The sequence below is a fragment of the Quercus robur genome, chromosome 3, assembly GCF_932294415.1.
Source record: "Quercus robur chromosome 3, dhQueRobu3.1, whole genome shotgun sequence".
Classification (NCBI taxonomy): Eukaryota; Viridiplantae; Streptophyta; class Magnoliopsida; order Fagales; family Fagaceae; genus Quercus; species Quercus robur.
Window position 1 is genome coordinate 11,530,937 of NC_065536.1, and position 21,890 is coordinate 11,552,826.

The 21,890-nt window shown below is 33.9% G+C and overlaps 3 protein-coding genes across 4 annotated transcripts; 1 reads left to right on the top strand and 2 right to left on the bottom strand.

The window, feature by feature from the left end:
• The first annotated feature begins 1,449 nt into the window (after positions 1 to 1,449).
• LOC126717052 (probable microtubule-binding protein TANGLED) lies at positions 1,450 to 3,953 on the top strand. Its single transcript, XM_050418221.1, has 4 exons — positions 1,450 to 1,735; positions 2,236 to 2,378; positions 2,507 to 2,565; positions 2,859 to 3,953. The coding sequence occupies exons 1-4, from the start codon at positions 1,655 to 1,657 to the stop codon at positions 3,641 to 3,643; spliced, it is 1,068 nt and encodes a 355-aa protein (XP_050274178.1). The 5' UTR covers positions 1,450 to 1,654; the 3' UTR covers positions 3,644 to 3,953.
• A 564-nt stretch (positions 3,954 to 4,517) lies between these two features.
• Positions 4,518 to 12,708, bottom strand: LOC126717053 (mitogen-activated protein kinase kinase kinase ANP1-like). 2 transcript variants are annotated; one of them, XM_050418223.1, is made up of 17 exons: positions 12,266 to 12,708; positions 11,526 to 11,567; positions 9,961 to 10,026; positions 9,770 to 9,880; positions 9,526 to 9,606; positions 9,381 to 9,446; positions 9,177 to 9,259; positions 7,411 to 7,492; positions 7,233 to 7,333; positions 6,950 to 6,989; positions 6,716 to 6,775; positions 6,579 to 6,628; positions 6,279 to 6,483; positions 5,949 to 6,185; positions 5,526 to 5,860; positions 5,365 to 5,432; positions 4,518 to 5,021 (listed from the first exon to the last, which is right to left on the bottom strand). In XM_050418223.1, exons 1-17 carry the CDS (start codon positions 12,575 to 12,577, stop codon positions 4,918 to 4,920), a joined length of 2,043 nt encoding a protein of 680 aa, XP_050274180.1. In that variant the 5' UTR covers positions 12,578 to 12,708; the 3' UTR covers positions 4,518 to 4,917. The 2 variants fall into 2 exon arrangements, with proteins under 2 accessions (XP_050274180.1, XP_050274179.1); XM_050418222.1 differs by having other exon boundaries at positions 9,369 to 9,446.
• Positions 12,709 to 15,145: 2,437 nt separating this feature from the next.
• On the bottom strand, positions 15,146 to 20,923 carry LOC126719239 (putative UDP-glucuronate:xylan alpha-glucuronosyltransferase 4). Its single transcript, XM_050421815.1, has 2 exons — positions 20,185 to 20,923; positions 15,146 to 16,101 (listed from the first exon to the last, which is right to left on the bottom strand). Exons 1-2 carry the CDS (start codon positions 20,921 to 20,923, stop codon positions 15,146 to 15,148), a joined length of 1,695 nt encoding a protein of 564 aa, XP_050277772.1.
• Between the last annotated feature and the right edge of the window lie 967 nt (positions 20,924 to 21,890).

A 21,890-nucleotide genomic window follows, 5' to 3' on the forward strand; every position in this document is an offset into this window, starting at 1 on the left:
CTTAAACTTTAGCAACGATAATCTAAACCAAGAAATCTAAATATTAAACTACTAACAAAGCAACTTATATAAAAATAATAAAATAAAATAATGAGAGTAAAATTTTGATTGGTGTCTATTGTTTTTTGTGGATTCTCCACATTAGATAGAGAAACTTTGAGAGAGCGAGAGATCGTAAAACAATCAAAAACAAGTTTTCTATTAATGGTTTTTAACATACTTGAGCAAAGTATTTTAATTATCAAGACTTATAAAAGTAAGTGTTTTAAAATAGTAAAACTAAAAAACCAGGGTCTAATTTGTCATAAGAGCTTATCAATATATATATATCATAAGAGACAAATTTTATGTTTTTTTTTTTTCCTGGAATTTCTCCGCAAAAAATAAAGTAAAGAAGAAAAGAAAATTCCAGATAGGATTGAACAGATTTGATGCTAATGTACAGATACAAACCAAACCAATAATTTTAGCCAAAACCAAAAGATCAAAAGCAAGTCTTAGTTCCTTTGTAAATCAGCTTATTGGGTTTCGGATAAGTTAAAAAAAATTATAATTGTGTTGGAAATAGTAAGGTTTTAAAAAGTTGTAAATAATGAGTTTCAATTAACTCTACGGGTAAAATTTCTTTTTATTAAGCAAGAGATTTGAGACGCGAGAGTAATATAAGGACCACAACTTGCACATGTGGCAAGTTTGTGAGTGATGGAGTAAAAGTTGTGGGTCCATGTTAGCTCACAACTCTATCACTCACAACTTGTCACGTGAACACGTGAATAAGTTGTGGTAAAAATTGTAATCCTAACATTACTTAAGATTCGAATGTCAAATCTTGTTTATTCTAAAAATCAATTAATATTGACTTAAAGAATAAAAGAGTAATTATCATGAACCATTGAACCGAACCTCATAACTTGAAATTCTATCATATAATTAAAAAAAAAAAAATTGTAAACAAGCTAGATAAAATGAGGAAGCTTTAACAAACAAAGCTAAGATTGATCTAGTTTATTTTCCTAGGGCCTAGGATGTATTGCATGTGAAGAGTTTAAAAACTTAAAAGGCTGAGTGTTGGACATGGGGTCCAGCCTAAAGGGTCTACATTTTCTTTAATCCCAACTATTTTTCGGTTAGTTGGGCTCACATTGTGTACTTTACATTTTACAGGCTGTGCCCACCAACTAGGCCCATTGATCAAAATCTCTACCTTATAAACAGAGATCTTTCTTTTTATTTAAAAAACCAAAAAGAAAGAAACAAAAAGACAAAAAGAGTAAATACCTACTTAAGTTGAAATTAGAAAGTAGCCGTTAGGTGCATACGTTTTCATAGGCAGGATAGACTCGACCGTTGAAACCAAAAAAGATCCGTTAGCAAAAGGCTCATGTTAGCCAAACCCGTTTGAGTTTGACTTAGTCACTTCGGAGAGGAACTAAAAAGAAAAGAGTTTGAGAGAGGGACACACAGAGAGAGAGAGAGAGAGAGAGAGAGAGAAACTCAAAGTGATAAATTTTCATCTTTGGCTCATGGGTATTTAGAGAGAGAGAGAGAGTGTGTGTGTGTGTGAGAGAGAGAGAGAGAAAGAGAGAGAGAGAGAGAGAGAGAGAGAGAGAGAGTAATTTGAGACCCACTTGGGGTTTTCTTCTTTACTGCGAAAATGGTTGCAAGAACCCCACAAAAACTGAAGAAAATGGTAGCACCTATCAATCCGGTCCTACTCAGAGAAACTGTAAAGAAGGTAAACTATATTATTTTATCTAATAGAACAGAAAAAGTGAAAAACAAATAGAATTTCTTTTGAGTTCCAAGAAAGATGAAGGCAGAGACAAGAAAAATCCAATCTTGGGTCTTAATTCTTCAGTTAGCTACGATTCAGATCAGTAGAAATTTCGACTTCACATTAGCTTAAAAGTTGTGGGTTTCTATGTTGCTTTTCATTTCCTTCATTATCTCAGCAGCCAATCATCTTTCAAACTTGCGGGTTTTTGTGTTTCTTTTCATTTTCTCAGCAGCGAATGATTTCATAGTCACGGTTTTTTTTTTTTTTTTTTTTATTCAGCCAATCAACTTTTAAACTAATGGGTTTCTGGGTTTATATTTCATTTCCTTAATTTTCTTAGCAGCCAATCATCTTTCAAACTTATGGGTTTCTGTGTTTATTTTTCATTTCCTTAATTTTCTTAGCAGCTAATCATCTTTCAAACTTATGGATTTGTGTGTTTTGATGGGTTTGTGAAGGTGGATAGGTGTATGGCTAGGCTGCAAGAGCTGCAATACACAGTGTCAGGTGGGACAAAGGTGATATCAGGGGTGAGTCTAAGCCCTCGCAGTACCAGGGGTTATCTGAGGACCAGTCTCAGATGCAAGCAAGAGTCTGCAAGGTACACTTGGATCTGGATTGTTTTCGATTTGATTATGTGCAAAATTTTTAGTTATTTTTTGTGCTTTCATCATTTTTGTATAAGCAATACTCAAATGGGTTTTCTGTGTGTGTCTCATTGATTTGAAGGATCAAGAATGCTACCTCTAAGAAATCTCCAGTGGGGAAGTTTCCAGCTCACACAGGAGGTCTCTCTCTCTCCCTCTCTCTCTCTCTCTCTCTGTGAACAAATAGGAGAAATGGGCTTTTTTTTGTTTCTTTTAACTCAAACTCTATTTGGTTTATTCTGAACAGAGGAAAAGGTAAAAGAGAATGTATGCTTTTACTTGGGTCCCATTTGTAACAAGAACTCTTCTGATATGATTTCATTTATATGTTTTTATAAACGATGAGTCCGAAATTCAAAATTGCCACTCTTTTATATGTCTTTTATAAATCAATTAATTGGATTGAGTGACAACATTATTGTTTTTACAAACAGAGGAATGGCGTAGAATGTCATTACCAGCAATGCTTGTAGGTGAAACGGTTGGAGAAATTCTACAAGCAAGCCAATTTGCAAGAGAAATAGTAGCAGCAGTTGTTAACAAAACCAAGAAAATCACACTTGATGATCCTAAAACTCCAGTAACTCAACGGAGGAACCAGAGGCCACAACCAGAAAACTCAGAACTCAGGACTAGAAGAAAGAGGGAGAAGCAAAACAAATTGCAATTGATTCGATCAGAGTCTGATACACCATCACTTCAAAGGGCTCGTTCACGAATCAACTTCAAAGTTTCACCCCCAAAGATTAGAGAATTGGACAAAGAAAATAGCCGATATTTGGCGAATAGAATATCCCCCAAGAATAGACCATGGGCTAAAAAGACAGTTCTATTCCCCAATCCTTTGTTCTTGTCTACAGCTTCTGCACAGCAACAGAAGTTTTGCAAGACAAGGTCTCCAGTTATAGCAAGAAACAAACAAACACCACATAAGTTCTTAATTAAGTCTCCACCATCAGCTTCTTCCAAGTTTCAAGTCAAGATCAAGAGCCCCCCAGTGGTTTCTCTTTCTCCCACTAGGCATACAAGTTTGAGCAAGAAGTCTCCAAAGATGTCTCCAAAGATGTCAACTGCATCAAAGTTGCGCCGGTCTTTCTCTCCTTCAAGACTGGCAACTAGATTGGTGTCTCCATTGAGGAGCAGAAAGTGTGTACAGAAGATTGATGGGTTAATGAGTGGATTGAAGCAGCGTCCAGCTGTGACACCAATGCGATTCTAAACACGGAGAAATAAAAGGGGGGGAACTCTTCTATAAAAGTTGAACGTTTTGTTTGTGATACTTTCTTGTTGTCCATAGTTGATTCTTTTTCTTTGTGGGGATATGAGTTTGGTCATTCAAATCATTTGCTGATGTACAAGTTTGCAAATAATTCATAAATTCTCATTGTTTATGATACTTTCTTGTTGTCCATCATAGTTAATTCTTTTTCTTTTGTGGGTTTGAGTTTGGTCATTCATAGCATTTGTTGATGTACAAGTTTGCAAGATATAAATATTGTCGACTTGCAGTGGAAACTGAAAATTTCTTATGCTCTTATTCTTCATAGTTTTAATCTTTTTATTGTTTTTATCACTAGTGTTTGTGAAAATTTCAAGCCAGATAAATTCTTCGAAGAGAATATTGGGAATTGAGAAAAGAGGCTTGAAAAACATCGGGGGGGGGGGGGGGGGGGGGGGTTGGTGGTGGTTGTGTTTTCAAACAACTATTTTCAGTTTTTAAACAACATTTCACTCATTTCTACACACTTTTTCACCCACACGTTTTTCTACAAATATTTTCAAATAACAATTTTCAGTTTTTAAACACATGTTGAAACTAAAAAATTATTGTGAAAGTACAGTAGATAAAGATAAAAGTTAATTAAAATAATAAAAAACCCATAAATAGTACCAAAAAGTACAGTGAGAATAGTAACAAAAATAAGTTGAATAGTGAAATAATTTTAATTTTTAAGTGGCCAAATGAAGTCTTTAAAAAGTTGTTATTTTTTCCTACTAATTTGTTAAACCGTCATAAAGAATTTTAAGTTGGAAAAACCATTTTGTTATCCAAATAATAGACTTGTATGTCCACATGTGTATTACAAAAGAAAGTGTCATGAAATTTTTTCATAGGCTATTATGTCTATTATATTACATTAATACAATTTCTATGCATTTGAAACGAATGTAAAAAAAAATGTATCCATTTCCCTCATCCCCACAAGAAGCACCCAAGAATACAGAGGAAAATTATCTCCAGAGATCACCCTAAACAATGCTTATATAGCACAACTTACATACACCACTAGGCCTCAAATCATACAAGGATGCATTCATAAAATATGAACAACGGAAATTGTGAGCAAGATGCATCATTGCTGTATTCACACAGAGCTTGCAAACTGGCCAGGCCAAGTAATATTTTACCACTCGCCAAAACTGCAGCTGTTGTGTTGAACTCCTAATGGGAAAACTCAACTCTCAAGGGCCAACAAGAAATCTTTGAAAAACTTATTTGTCGGGAGATGCAAATCTTGTCCGCTCTCTCTGCCGATTTAAAGCTCGATCCTTTGGTGAAGATGTTTTCCCTCCCACACCTGCCTGCCGCATCATCTCTGCAAAGACAGACAATCACGCAATGAAGTACAAAAAATTCTACTTGTTTTGATGCATTATTCACATAAAGTTATTCTACAGCTTAAATTTAGATATACTAAGGCACATCATCAAGCAAAAATCCCAAAAATTTTACAGCGTTTTAACCAAAAACAAAAAACAAAAACTTAGCAATGGCATCTCTAAGAGTTCCTAAAAAATACATTAAACCAAACTTAGTGATGACTTCTATGGAAGTAAGCCTCACGTACACACAAACGAGTCCCACTAAACATTGGGTGCTACAGAAACACTATTTAGATGGTATTTGAGATTATAAGAGGCAAGGCAAGAAATATATACCTCGCTTTCTTTCAAGCTCTTGGTCAAGCTCTTCTTTCCACTTCCTCTGTCTCTCGGAAAAGCTCATACTGTGAGTAGCACAGTAGAGAATTTCAGATTGATCCCCAACTAGCAGAAAATCATATTGGGGCAAACTAATCAAACCATTAACTGATACTAACCTTGGACTATTGGGCTCTTGCTGAGCATCAACTACACGTCCTCTCCAATCACTAGGCGGAGGTGAAGGATTATCCTGTGAACTTTGATCACTTGCATTGCCAATATTTGACACATGCCTGCTATTACTTCCCGGGCTTCCAGTATTAAAGGAATCAACTGTTGGAGATGGAGCACCAGTTGGACCTCGACTCGGCGACCTGCTTTTTGGAGGTAATTTCAAATACTTTGGGGTAGTTTCATCACGTGTACTCTCCGTAAAACTTGGAGAGCAAGCTGCCAAACTGTTGTAAAACTCTTCATACAAAGGTGTTTGCAGTTTCTTCAGTTCAAAAGCCTGACATGTTGATTTTCATTTCAACAACACAATTATTCAGAGCACGATAACATATATTTATACATGAAATCTTAACTGAAATCAGTACCTTCTCATCCAAAAAGGCTCTGATTTTTGACTCAGTAAGTTCATCATCATCCTCAGAAAGTGACGGGCCACAAGGAAATGAAAAATCTTTGTCCCCCTCACCAAAAACCCCAGAGCAATCAGCAGCCTGAGAAATCTGTTCTTTAGTGTCTGGATTTATTCCTGTTAGTTCTGGTTCTGGACTTGCATCGAATTTGCACCCCCAGCCATCAGTGGGCTCACGCATGGGGTTGAAACTCTAATTATAACCAAGTAATACATAAACAATTAGTTTCCAAAGTTCTTGAGTGCTCATACAAAGTCCAAGAACAAAGGAAATAAAAGTAGTTACCTTTAAGTTCTCAGGCATCAAAGAAGAACCAATCTTTACTTCCTGCACTGTAAAATCATCTTTGTCAGTCTGACACATGTCATCATCACTGTTGTTCAATTCCCAAATATGCATTTTTTCTGAAGACTTCTCAAGAAATGCAGTTGAGCAACGCAGACTATCCAAATTACAAAGATCTGTTGATCCAGGGCTAGTTGACATCTTACTGGAAACAAAGTTAATGCTATCATGTCAAAGGGAATCCAAACATCATTAAAGATGCATTTCAAATTCGGGGAAAACTTCAATTGCAAAACTTACGAAGTCGCATGATCTGTGGCAGTGGGTAAAGAAGGGGTTTCAGAATTCTCCTGATGGTGGTAAAATTACTGTTATACAAAATGGTTTAAAGGAACAAATAAATAACAAGTTATATGATTCAGTTCAGTGGAACAAACCGTGACAGAAGTACGATAAGAAGGATGAGATTCCACTTGTCCACCAGTAACAAAGGGATGCTGCATGTAGTTGGCAAAGTAAGAACAAAACTTGGTGAAATATAACCACTGAATGGCCAACATTTTGATAATCACCAGAAACATGAGTCTACAGTGAATAACGGAAAGTTATTTTTACTACTACCACCTACAATGTGCCAATTGATTATAGAGAAGTGCTAAAACTATAATCACCTGGAGCAACTCGGATGCAGCAGGCCTCAAATTTGGTTCCCTGCCATTGGATTACACATGACAAAGTATTTATTAAATAACTGGGGAAAAAAAAAAAAAAAAAAACCTAAAATCAGGAGTCAGAATTCTCTCCCTCTCTCAATCTAATTGCTCATCAACAAAACTACTCTTAAGAAATAATTTTGACCAGGAAAAAGAAGTTTTCCAGTGAAATATATATTTAGAACATCAAAAAAATTATTTAAAAAAAAAAAGAGAGTAGAAAACAATAAAGATTACATACTTTTGCAAACATTTCAGCAAAAAATCTTTTGCTTCAACAGAGAGATGCTCAGGGATCGGTGGATGAGACTTCGTTGTCCCAATGTAGAACAGAGCAGCAACCTGAACTAACATTGTTGTTATTACAACCTAGAGGAGAACACCTTAAACCAAATATTAGAATTCAGCAGAATAAATACCTCCTGGTACTGTTGACTCCATGGGGGCTTTCCAGTGGCCATCTCAATTACAGTACATCCAACACTCCATATATCAGCAGAACTAGAGAATATGTTCATAGGATATCAGGGATTCAGACACTACCAGATCCATCATATAGCATATAATACCAATGAATTTCACCATCTATCTAGGACTGTAAGGTCCACAACAGAATTACAGAAGCAGCTGGCGTAACCAAAAGTCAGAACAGGGTGCATATATAAGCTAACATAATGCATTGTTGCCGCCACTCTTTACTAAAAGTTACTCTGGGGTTCAGGTATAAAACTTGGCTTTGTCATGCAAAGAACAGCAAGCTTTTAAAGGAAAGATCATTCCGTAGTCTTAAAACAAACACATTGACTGAATACAATATTCAGGAAAATGCATGGCAAAAATTCACTTTAAAACTTAGCTTAGTTTTAACTGATTTTTCTTTCATATATCTCTAGGGGACCAAGTTAACCCAGAAAAATTCTACATACCTCTTAAATAATTATTATTATTATTATTTTTTTTTTTGCTAATATTAAACAATAAATATGTAGTACAACTATAACAGGATATTATTCAAAGAACATAACTTTTAGAATTAATATAAAGTCTGCCTCAACTCTCATGTATAGCATAGAATGAATACAAAAAAACTTCCAGTTTTGCTTGATGTTGAGGCAACAAAGGGGTTTTATGAAGCATTTGGACTCCCAAATCTACAGGAGCAGATAACCTTGCTATATATTTCTTCATAAATCCTGTAATCTTTTCCAATCTCTTTTGTATTATAAGAGAAATTAGATAAGCATTAAACATAAAAATTAAAAAGGACTCTTGTCTTGTGAAAGCATATAGCTCTAGCATCAATATGTGGCTGAAAACAAAGTGAGTGGGGAAGGCTTAGTGTTAATCAGATCTTCTCAATGTAGCTATACAGTGTCATTTCATATCTGTACCTAATCTTCCAATCTTTAGGCAGCTGCTTAAAAAAAACAGCAGTGACCTGAAAGTATTTAGGTAAATCTACCTATCAAAAAATTAGAAGTATTAAAAATCAATGCCCTTAAATCAAGTTTCTTTTTTATTGGTAAATGACTTGTGCACCCAATGGGTCTTGAACCCATGACCTCACCCTCCACCTTTCTCTTACAATGAGACGAGATGCTATGTTAGCTAAAGTTGATTGACTCCCTTAAACTCTGGATCTTCAGCAAGACACAAGTATATTCATAGTATATCTAAATTTCTTTTACTTACCGTATGGAACCTTTTCTTCTTTTTTAACCTTTCTTATGCATTCTATTCTATATCCAAAAACCCTCATGCTAAAACAACCAAATAAATAACTGCACAGAAGATATCCATGGTCAAATTTTAGTGACAATCCAATGCACTATAGCTCAAATGAATGGGATCGAGGGTATAATCGTGGGCTCAATACCCACCTGGCACTTCTATAACTCAGCAATAAAAAAGTTGTACCTAATGCACAAAGCTCCCACTTTTGCAAGGTCTAAGAGAGGTCATGGTAGGTAGCCTTGACCTATCATGGTAGGTCATGGAGAGGCTGAATCCCTGACTCAAACCCTTGACCTATCACTTTTGGTGGAGGCACTTGCTATGATAACTTAGCAATAAGGGAAATAATCTAATAACCAATTCCCAGAAAAACCTCTTTTGCAAGCATATTGAAGATATAGTAGGATGCTGGTAATCATTTAGATGGTAAGAAGGTTCTAGTTGTCCTTACAAGTTATGCCCAGTCTGGAGAATGACTTCAGGAGCCATCCAATATGGTGTGCCCTTCATAGACTTGGCACCTGAAACAGTAGCCTACACTAATGCACATCTCTCAATTAGATATCATATAAGAAGTACAAGTGTCTAAAAAATAAAACTTGTACATCTGATTGGAAAGTGAGGGGAAAGGCAGTGTAAGTACCAGCTCAACAACCTGTTTGGATGCACCAAAATCTGCAAGTTTAATGCATCCTTTATTATCTACAAGAATATTTGCCCCCTGAAATTAAAGAAATAATGAGTCAAGGAAAAAGGACCCCTTTTTGCGCATATGTCACTAACAGGATAAGGAACAGCACCTTAATGTCCCTATGCATGATTCCATTTCTGTGTAAATACTCCAGTCCTAATAACAACTGTTTTGTGTATGTTCTTATAACCTGCTTAACAAAACAGACCATAAGTTTTGCGTTTAAAACACTTACTTTCATTGATAATTGTTTTCTCTGTATATTTCTTGTATACAGAGATTTCTTTTATTAAAGTTTATCATTCATTAAAAAAAAACACCTTACAATATAAGTTGAGTATGCAAGAACTTACAGCCTCAGGGAAAGATCCAAATTTCCCCAAAAGTGAAGATATTGATCCACCAGGGACAAACTCCAACAGAATATTTAAGGTTTCCTCCTCCCTCACGGTACCCAAATATCTCTAATGGACCCAAACAAAGTACACTATCAGAGGAGTGAAAGGCTTCTTCTATTTAATGAATAATAGAAGGTCATACTCACAACAATGTTAGGATGGGAGAGATTCTTTAGAAGCTTCACTTCTTCCTCAAGCTCCCTGATATGTGCCTAGTGATAGCATTAATATTAAGTATTCAGTAAATTAATATTAGATAACCAATAAACGTGACCAATCATCACAATTTCCAACTTCACAAAATAAAAAGACCTGATACATGCACAGCCATTAATTAGGACCAGAGAAATCAATCCTCTATTGCTGAATTGTTGTCTTCAGTTTCAAATATGGGAAAAAAAAATGTAATGCAAAATAAAATCAATAATCTTCACTCAATGAAGCATCACAAAACTATCTGGCATAGCTGAGAAATATCTGTCAATCCTTTTGGAAGAAAACACAATGGAGCATAAAGTTTTGAATCTAAACATCTTAATTTAAACTATCTCCCAACAATAAACAGAAGATAAACTAAAACAAAACGCAGAAGGAAGTAGAAACAAACCAACATCTATAACTGTTATACAGGGCCTGCTCTCCCACCAGGCCACTTAGCAAATGCCTAAGACCCCCCCAAGTGGAATAAGGCCCCATTATTTTGGTCCTTCAGTATAATACTGCATATATAAATATCATACCCATTGACTTATAAAAGAATAAACACAGTTCTTGTCTAGCTAACAATGAAAAAAATAAAAAACTCACATACTCTTTTTTTGCATCTCTCTCTCTCTCCTTCTTAAAAGTCTTTCCATCAAATATTTTAATAAATTAATTAATTAATAATAATAATCATCATCATCATCATCTTTACATCAATTACCCAAAAAAAATCTACCATTCATTCCATCAAAGGCCCTGTAATTTTGTTTTTTCTCATGTTTTCTAAAACATCATATTTATTCTCATATTGATAGTATAGATTTCTTTTCAGAACTAACATTTCAAAAGAAGTTTTACAAATAAACGAAAATACTCTAATTAACATACTAATTTATATAACAAGGCTATATTCTTTTCCAAATATATGTATTGCTTATAGAATTTCATTGTTACAGTTGCTTCTACAAGAAAAAAACAAAACAAAACAAAACAAAATTCAAAATGATAAAACCCTATCTAAGATCAGCATTACAAAAAATTGGAGCTATATTATTACTTAATTTACTTGAAAAAGAGAAGTTAGCAAAACTCGAATACAAAAACTTAACTTTTATTTTGCATCTCTACTACATTGTTGCATCTCATAAGCAAGAAGAATGAATATTATAGGGAAAAAAACTCAGCTTAAAATTGTCCCATTAAACCTCCAATTGTATCCCGCCAACCCTGCTGTTAGTATATTGCATTTCTAGGGATAAGAAAGAGAAAGGCTAACAATCAAGTGAATCTACTACTTCTAAATCTAAACGCCTTAGTTGATGACTTAAATTGTTCAGCAGTCAGAACATAATGAAACCTAATAATGGCAAATTTTGCTTTTTTCCTCTCTCAGTAACAAAATAGTAAAAGAGATAATGCATAAACTCCACAATATCAATACAAAATCAAATACAAAGCACTTGATATCAAATGCAGCACACTAAAAACAGGAAATTGGAAATCAAACCTGAGCTTTCTCCTTTGAAGCGCTATTTTCTGCAATCAGAACCTGGACAAGAACAAGCACGAAACAGCTAAAATCAGATTCCACATCCATCAAAAAGAAACAATAACAAAACACTAAATTAACCAAAAACCACTAGAACCAAAAAGAAGACAATCCAGATACAATAACTCCAAAACTAAAATTAGCAAAAACCCATTATAGAACCTGCAACAAAGAAAGAACTCAGAATCAAAATCCAAAATCCAAATTTAACATAAACCCAGATGAAAATCAATCAGAAAAAAAACCCCTAAACTATCCTCCAAGTCCAAAATTAACCAAAACCCAGATGAAATCAACAAGAAAGAACCTCCCCAAAATTACTTTTTTCACTTGCAATACTAACCTCCAAACCCAATATCAACCAATACCCAGATAAAATCAAAAAGAGAAAACCCCAAAAACTGACCTCCAAATCCAAAATTAACCAAAACCCAAATGAAGTCACCAAGAGAAAACCCCCCATTAAACTCACTTTTTCACCCCAAAATTAACCTCCAAACTCAAAATCTACCCAAACCCAGATAAAACCATCAAGATAAATCCCCAAAACTGATCTTCAAATCCAAAATTAACCAAAACCAAGATAAAATCAACAATCAAAAACCCCAAAAAACTGGCCTCCAAAACCAAAACTAGCCAATACCCACCAAAAATCAAAAAGACAAAAAACCACAAGAAAGCAATATATATAAAGCAACCTGTTTGACAGCTAGGAGCTCCCCGGAATCAAGATTCATGCCCATGTAGACGCGCCCAAATGCGCCGCAGCCGATCAACTCGCCTTTTCGCCATCGGATCGGTGGCGGTGGCGGAGGAGGAGGAGGAGAAGAGAGTTTGGAGAAGACTCTGGATTTACGAATGCAAGAATTGATCTTGTCGACTAGTGGTAATGGCAGTGGTGAGTGTGACGGTGATGGTGACGGTGATTGCGATGATGGTGAATCATCGCTTTCTGGTGGGGCTGTACGGAACACCAGTGATCGACGGACTGATCCAAATATGTCCTGCATTGTGTGTATGTATGTATGTATGTGTTTCTGACACAGAGAGAGAGAGAGAGAGAGTGAGAGTATTGGATTTGGGGTTACAGTGTGTGAGAAAAGCAGAGTGGAGAAATATGAGAGAGAGAGAGAGGAGGGAAAAAGGTGGGTGTGATTGTTTTTGAAAAAAGAAAAAGAAAAATAAAAATGAAATATAGAAAAATAATGGGTTTTTTTCTTTTTTGTCTCTCCCTCAATCACAGTAAAGATGAAGGACAAAAGTTTTTTTTTTTAATTAAAAATAGGATTAATTGCTTCTTCCTTCTTTTTTTCCTTTGATTATGGTAAAGTTGCAATTTTCACCTTGGCTATAAGAACAATTTTATCGGTCATGTAAAACTAATATTTAATTTCCCTTGGACTGCCTAGTTCAATGGGGGAACTAGACCTTAAATCAGTCCGGTTAAAACTAGTTAAAAGTTAAAATTAAGAACGTTTCTTTCTTTTTTGTGTGTAAAATCCATAAAAATGCAAAAAAGATAACAATATTCTTTTTTAATATGTTTGCTTGAGAACAATTTATCTAGTTTTTTGTAAAAAAAATTTGCTAAAAATATAATTGTATATGTGTATTAATAATAGTTCAATTATTTTGCGACAATAGAATATTCAATCAATCACCGCCAATTGTCCTACATCTGGTAAGTGAAAAGAGGGAAACACCAAGGGGAAAAAAAATAAAAATCAAAGATTTGAGTTACAACTTTAAGAAAAAGTAATTTTTTGGTAATGCAAAAAAGTGAATCTTGGTGAACCAAATGTGAAATGCTCTTAATATCTATAAGTAAGAGAGACATTGTTTAAATTTGAAATTTAATATTATTGTAATTACATTGTAATAAAAAAGAAAATGTATAGTTTACTTTTTAAAATATAAACTATTCAAGTTCAATAAAAAGTTTATATTTTACCATTAAATTGATGCCGAACGGAATAATTTAAAAAAAAAAAAAAAGATTTTGTGAGAAAGACCATAGAAATTGACATGATTATTGACTTGTATAATATATGTAAGACAATTTATAATTAAAATGTAGTAAAATTTGTAGTAGTTTTTACATCATTCTTTTTAGCAATTTGGTGTAGGTGGGTGAGAATAAAGAACAAAAAAATGAGCCACAAAAATTATTTGTCTCAGTTGATTGAACAAAATTCCCTGTGATCAATTGTAATTTTTTTTTTTTTACCTAAAAAGAAAAAACAAAAAGACTCCTCAAGCTAATGAGAATGAGACTAGTTTTTAATAATTTTAAAGAGAAGAGAGAGCAATACTATAAAGGTAGGATAAAACTTAAGTACAATACTTTAAGTGTTGTTTTTTAAATTCCCCTATTAAGATTCAATCATATGACTACTTAACTAAAAAATATACTTCCATTTCATGTCAAAAATATCCACTTAGATCAATTCCTAAGTCTTGCCCTTTAGTAAATCATGCTCTAAAACTTTGATTGAGAGCAAGCTCTATTTCAGGAGCCCAAGAGCCCCTCGTTTGGGCTGGTGGGTCCTAAAGCCCATTTATGTCTCTCTCTCAAACCAAGCACCTCCAGTTGTAGAATCTTTTTTTTTTTTGAAATATTTTGAAGAATCTATTAGTCTGTTAGATTACAATTCAAGTTTCGTGTTATTATTTGTAATTCAAAGGTGATGATAGTCCCATTGAATTAAGTTTCTAGTTTCAATATATACTTATACTAATTCTGAGTCCTTTCTAAAAAGTGTGTTAATAATTTATGAGTCTAGTTAACGATACTCTTAGGATATTTGGTAATAAAAAATTTTAAGAAAGTTTTGATATCACTCTTATGAGAAATATAAAAAAACTGTAAAAATTAATTAATTATTTTTTCTCTTCCCATAAAACTTTCTAAAAATATTTCCTAAATTAATATTTTTAGGACATCTATTAACTTTTCTCATAATTTATTTCTTTGAAGTTACTTTGGACTTAATTACGAAACTTTGATCTCATATTTTTCCACTATTAATTATTTATAGAAAGTTAGAAAACAATAAATTCTATGTTATTATGTATTTGTTACTTTGTTTCGTTTGATATGGAAAATTATTGTGTACTCTCGGAGTACCATAAATGCATACTCCCTCCTCTCACATGAATGGTGGGCTTCACTAATTAAATTCATGGTGGGACCCATTATTTATATGAAAGTGGAGAATACGTATTTATGATATTCCGAAAGTACTTAATAATTTTCCAATTTGGTATAGACTGAAGTAATATTTGAGTTACGCTAATTAGAGATTTTAAATAAAAAGAAGTTTCTTGTCTTTAGTTCATTAATTTAATGCTTCTTGACGATATTTGTACAGAAAACTAAGAACCTCATCACTTCATCTCTAATGCGGGCTTGTGGGGGCTTCGTTTATCTGTCCAAAAAAAAACAAGCAACTAACATAAAGTTAACTATTTCAAAATTTTCTAGAATTGACTCTGTATAAAGTCTATAAAGCTACCATGCCACTACATTATTTGTTCTAAAAAAAAGAACTATTAGAACAAATAGTATTGTGTTCGATTCAACTGTTGGCATCCCTCAAGTAGTCCACAAAATGGTGTTGTCTCGGGTCCTCAACCTTGATTCTCCAATGCCCATCAGCCAAACTAGCTCTCCTAGCTATCCCTCTCCATTTCCTTATCCTTGCATCCATTTCCTTAGTGAGTCCACAATGTGGTTGCAAATTCTTTGGCATGGCCTCGAAAACTTGCCACCACCTCTTGTGGGCTGAGTCACTAGCAAACTGATGGTGATCCAACTTGTCCCAATTACAATCATAGTCCTTGTAACACATCCATGGCTTCAACCCCAAATATTGCATCGTATAACTATCCTCTGCTATCTCATGCTTCTCATTGCTCGACCCATCGAAAATTTTTAGCTGATTAAGCTTTGTAGGCAACCGGTGCCACCATGTAAAAGCTTCATTAAGAAATCCTTGTTCACCACCATTATATGACTCCAGCTTCAAACTCTTAGACAATAACTCCTTGAACATGCACAATGATGGTTCAATTACCATGACCCCAGAATTAAAAATCATCATATTATTTGTTGCAGCCGATACTTGTGGATGAACAAAGAATTTATCTATGTTCTTTAGGACTAAAAGATCAGCATCTATAAACATAACTTTGTCATACTCTATTAGTTGCCATATGCGTAGCTTGCTGTAGTTCCACTCATTATAAGAATCCTTTTCGGCAAATGGATTTTGGATGCGTTTGATGCGTTTAATCTTCCATCCGGCAGCTCTTAAGCCTCGGATGGACTCGGAACTAATGGAGTGATCAGCAAGGAGGACTAGGTCTTTGGTGGAGTTGCTCTGAATGATGCTTTGAGCTAAGGCTATTGCACCACAAACATAAGCTTCTGAAGAATGGAGGACTGTTGCATATGCCTTCTTATGGCGGTGTAAGGTAATGCTGTGATTCTGTTGTCTTGATTCTGACATAAAATTTCTCCACACCTCTTGACCTAAAAAAGTCAAAAACTTTAAAATTGTTATATAGTTTTAAAGTCTAATGTAGGATATTATTAAAATTGCTTGACAAAGGTTCTTGTTATGAGACGTGCTACTAGAATTTTTTCTTTTGATCTTTTTCAAAAAAAAAAAAATTTATACCATTCGATTGCTTCAATAAATAGGAGAGGAATGATTCAAATCTTGGTTTTCCTTATAAAAATGACAAATCAATGCTGAGCTACAACACTCTTAAGGTCTTTTTCATATTCTTTTTATGTATGTTAATTTCAAAAAATTTGAATCTTACACCCATCTATTTAATTCCATTCCACCCTTTTACTACTTGTTCAGACATTTGCAAGTAATTACTAAGAATACAAGCAATTCTCTCTTACCACAAGTGAGGGTTTTCAACCCAGAACCACTAAACCATAAGGCTCTTAGCCAAAAGAACAAGAAATTGACACACACACACACACAAAAACAACAGAAAACTTGTGATATTTTGGTTGCATCAATAAGCTAAGAGCCAAATTAAAATGATAAATGAAACTGTACAGAATGAGAAATATCATTATAATGGGCTCTATATTTTATTGTTCCTATATATATATATATATATATATGTTGAAATTATAGGTTTTTTATTTTTTTTTTATATCACACTTTTAAGTGTCTCATTATGTGGAGTTTGTGTTTTTATGTCACTATATTATATATATATATATATATATATATGGGTTGTATATATTGAAGACAGCAATGATTGATAAAATATATATATATATATATATATATATATATATATGGAGACGTGAATTTAACTTCTGAAATTGAAAGAGGGAAATCTATGTTGTCTTTTTACCAGAATATTAAACAAACTAGTAAAGGATTAAAAAAAAGTAAATTTAATTATGTATGAAGATTTTATAAGGGCCTATGCAAATGGGTACCTAATCCTACAAATGAATCAGCTTCAATCTAAGGTGTCATGGCTCGGCCGTTTCAAAAATCGAACAAACGCTTTAAAGCATGAAATCCAACTAAGCAACTCTAACAAAAGTACTTCTCGAAAGCAATAGTTTGAAAGTCTTTTTCTATCGTTTGTTTTTTTAGGATTATTTATGTCAATTAATTAGTGTAGAGGGTGTATTATATTTATATCTTTATTTGATGCGACTGCCACACACCCTTGGTGCATGGGTCACTCCACAAATATAAGTGTTTGTAAGGTGTAAGGGGCAAGGGTCAAAGTTCAAATCTCATACACATATACATTTAGATTAAGCTAGAATAGAATTTTTATCTTGTATAATATATATATATATATATATATATTTGAGAAGGCTATATAATACTAGTAAGATCTCTTATCTCCTTACATCAAAAATTAATATCATATCTAATGATAATGTAAAGAATTGTCAATGAGTTAATAGTCCAAAAGCGTAGTTGCAGGGTACCTGAAGAATGAAGAACCTATAAAGTATACCAACGTGATGCTGACCAAAGACCTTTTGAAGGTTAAGTTATTAACTCAATTATTTCCAATAACTCCAAAAATATGAGAGTTAGGAAATTCTATGTATCTTGGAGAATAGGAGGTTTGATATTTATAGAGTATACCAATGTGATGCTGACCAAAGACCTTTTGAAGGTTAAGTTAGTGACTCAATGATTTTTAATCACTCCAAAAATATTAGAGTTATGAAATTCTACGTACCTTGGAGAATAGGAGGTTTGATATTTATATAGTGAAATAGAAATGACCAAGTTTCCATGAATTTAGGCTTATCCCTTATAGGGAGCGTAGTGGAGTTAATACTCGAGATCCTTGGGTCTGACTTCCCATACTTAAAAGATACGAATCTGTAGAGGGATATTTGGGCGTATGTGCAAATTCTTTACATATGGAGATAGAGGCATGGAGGGCATACAAATGGTTTGGAGGACTAAGGATGTGTTTGGATACCATTTATTTTGCTGAAACTAAAAAATTATTACTGAAAGTACTGTAAATAAAGGTAAAAGTTAATTGAAATAGTACAATAGAGTTCATGAATAATGCCAAAAAGTGCAGTAAGACTTATGAATAATAGAAAAAATAAGTTGAATAATAAAATAATTTTTATTTATAATCCCAATCCAAACTCACGCTAAGTGTAAGGAATCGTTCATCAAGGGTCATTCGTTCGCCATCATGGTGCATTGGACAAGTAGGCATCAGTGGGATTGCTTCAAAGATCACCAAATGTAGGTACCTGGCGATCCCTTTGTATGTGGGGTCCTCTAATTACATGACGAACCTTGTGTGTTAGGTTTATTTTGCATTGGTGAAAATATTCCCCTTAATATAATAAAGAAAAAAAAATCATGACGAAATGGATTTGAGCAGCTCCATTGGACCATACATAACTATCAACTTGCACATCCATTTTTTTTAATCCCCTCATACGTATTTAATTCTTTTTTCTAACTGACTTATTCTGCTTCTTACCAAAAAAAAGAGGAGTCTCATTCTGTTAAAGAACTTACCAAAAAAAAAAGCGAAAACTAATATGGAATGTCAATCCTGGTGACTAAAAAACACCAACTCAATTTGCTTTTGTCCAAAATATTGCCTATATGGGGAGATGGTCTATCCTTTAATAAAGTCTTAGTTATTTAATACAAGTTACAATAGTTATAACTCAATAATATTATACGAGAATTTTGACCACATCATTTCCCTGCGGTCATTTCTTTTCTCATAAGCCATCACTATCATGATAACGAAAAGAAAAAAAAAAATCCAAAACATAGCATGCTGAATTTGGAAAAGTTTGGCAGGTTAATTATCAGTTATGGAAAGAAAACTTTCCTTAATTGCCAATAAATATTTTGTAAATATATTAATCTCCTCAATCAATAATACAAAAAGAGATGGGTTCAAGTTACACCTATTTTAAACCATTGATTTCTCACATATCTAACGGTAGAAAAAATGCTAGTATTTATTGTTTTCCAACTCATCTCATCTAATTAATACTAGCATTTTTGTCTCTCTCTTATTTATTAAATATAACCATTTATAAACATCTTATAATAAAATAAAAGTCAGCTAACTTCTCCGATCTCTATCTCTCTCATTTGTACCATTAAAGAAAAAATATCTCTCGGTCAACTCTCAAACCCAAATGCAGGTTTTCTCCCAAAAAAAAAAAAAAAAAACCCAAATGCAGGAATTTATCGATGTCCATCACAAGAACATTTTCAATGATACTCAGCAATTTCAGTGAAATCGAGAGCCATTATTTGCGACTACCTCACTGACTACATGCCCACGGCCCAAATATTTAATAAATAAACACCATGGGAAAGGGGAAAGGGATAAGCAAGCCAAAGTCACTGCCGCCTTGCCCAAAGATGGCTAGGAAGACCAAGCTCAAGTCGCCTTGGCCCATAATAAGTAGGGGAAAACTTTAAAGTAAAAAATATTGGGATTTATTTAGATTTTAGAAAAAAAGATGGTTTTATTTTGTAGGAGAAAAATCAAACAAGGTTTGTTTAGATTAGACATATAAAAAGGAATTCTTTGGTACCCAATAAAAATTTATTTCCAGAGGCTCTAGCAAAGTTCTTGTTGAAAAGTCGTCATCTTTGTTTTCTCTCCCTACCTGATACATAGCTTCACAATTTCCTGTTTCATTGTTTTTTTTAGTTTTGGATGTAATCCAAGTTCTTAGTTATCGGTGATTTTGCAATTCCTTTTTATTTCCCTAAAGGTTAAGATGCTTATAAATGTAATAATACTTTTTTATCTCCCTAAATGTTAAGATACTTATAAATGTAATAAATAAGAGAGCGACTAAAATGCTAGTATTAATTAGATGAGATGAGTTGGAAAGCAATAAATACTAGTTTTTTTTTTCTACCGTTAGATATGTGAGAAATCAATGGTTTAAAATAGGTGTAACGCTTTTGAAGTTACACCAGGTGTAACTTGAACCCATCTCATACAAAAATACATAAATAAGTGGTAGAAATTAAGTGTCATGTCTAATTAGCATATCAACAAAACTGCACAAAGAAACTCTGATCAAACTAAAACTTACCTGTTTGTGCATAACTAGGAGCAAGTTGGCATGACCCAAAAGGCATGAGTACCTTCTGCTTCAACCTCCTCAACTCAGGCTTATACACCCAAAGATCTCCTCGATGCATCACAAGATCATCACATCTGAAAATCTCCACCATTGGCTCACAAGACCCGATGAACACAGCATACACCGTCCGATTAACATCAGGACTAAGCCATCCATTCCTCACCACCAGATTAGCCACCACTAAATTGACTTGTAACCTAAACACATCCCTAATCCCTTTATTCTCTTTAACCTTATCACATGGAGTCCTAGCTATTACCACATCAAGGTCCTCATAATCCTCCTTCCTCGGCAATGGTATCTCCGGGCACTTGGGTGAAGCCCATTTCTCATCTTCATCAATCCATTCAGGGAAGAAGTCCCTCCATGTCAAATCCTTGGACACATGATCAAACCTTACCTTGACAGTCTCAGTTTTTGGCTCTGATAATCCAAGTAATCTGTATGTAGCTTCTATTCTATCACCCACAATATTTACCAAACCAACTTTAACATTCTTACCCTTGAATTCTTTTGGAATAAGATTAAACCCATTTGATATCTTGGCTTGATGTTGAAGCCCATGTGTGTTAATAAATTTTGGCTTTGGTCTAAAGGTTAACACAGTGAAAAAGAGGGAGGATGAGAGGAAGAGGAGAAAGAAAATGAAGGGTTTTGCTCTAGTAGAAGAAGAAGTTTTGGAACCCATTGATTTGATTTGATTTGATTGAGCTCCCCAAGTTTTGGTGTGGTGGTGTAAGTGGGAGAACTTTGTAGTGTATTTATATCCCAAAAGTGGTTTTAAGGAATCTTTGCATGGATGCGCATGTTGATCATGTCATTTTTGGCAATCAAAATCTTCTCTCTATTCCATTCTATGTAACACAAATTAAAATCGGCCACCTGTCAATTAATACCTACTTTTTCTACCTTTTATTTCACTTACCAAAAATGAGATAAAATCAAAAAAATAAAGAAGAAAAAAAAAAAATGAGGAGCAAGGCAAAGGTGATGGTGGTGGAAATGGAAGTGGATTAAACAACGATGGTGATGGGACTTGTGTTCAGGGCAAGAAAACAGGAAAGCAAAGGTGGTCGCAATGGCGGGCCAATCAAGCACTGGTAATTAAGGTTGGTGGTGGTTGTTTCTTGCTTGTGGTGTTACCAGAGGTAGGACCGTAGGAATGACATTCTTGTTTTCCTCTTATTTTTGGCAAGTTAAATAAAAAGTGTAAAATTAGGTATTAATTGACAAGTGGCAGATTTTAATTTGTGGTAAATAGAATGGAATAGAAAGAGTGGCATATAAAATATTTCGATTTCCTATAGTTCCTTGAATTTGATGTCTTATCTAAAATTTTCATTTTTCTTATGCCTTTTTCTTTGATTTCTTTTGTAGTTTTTAGCCTATTTTATTATATACTCACATTTTCTAAACACTACAGTTTAATCAATTTTTATTTTTTAACAAATAAGCAATCACTAAAAAACTACATCATAAGTCTAAACACGCACTAAGTTCAAATTGTGGTCGTTGTGTAGTCATTGTGTCACCTCTTTTTATACCTTGTTGAATTTGGCAATCAAAAATCATTTGGCAAGGGAAGAATATAGAAATCAAAATTTTAAGATTGTACATGAAAATGACGTCTCTTTTCACAGAAATAGTGGTGAATA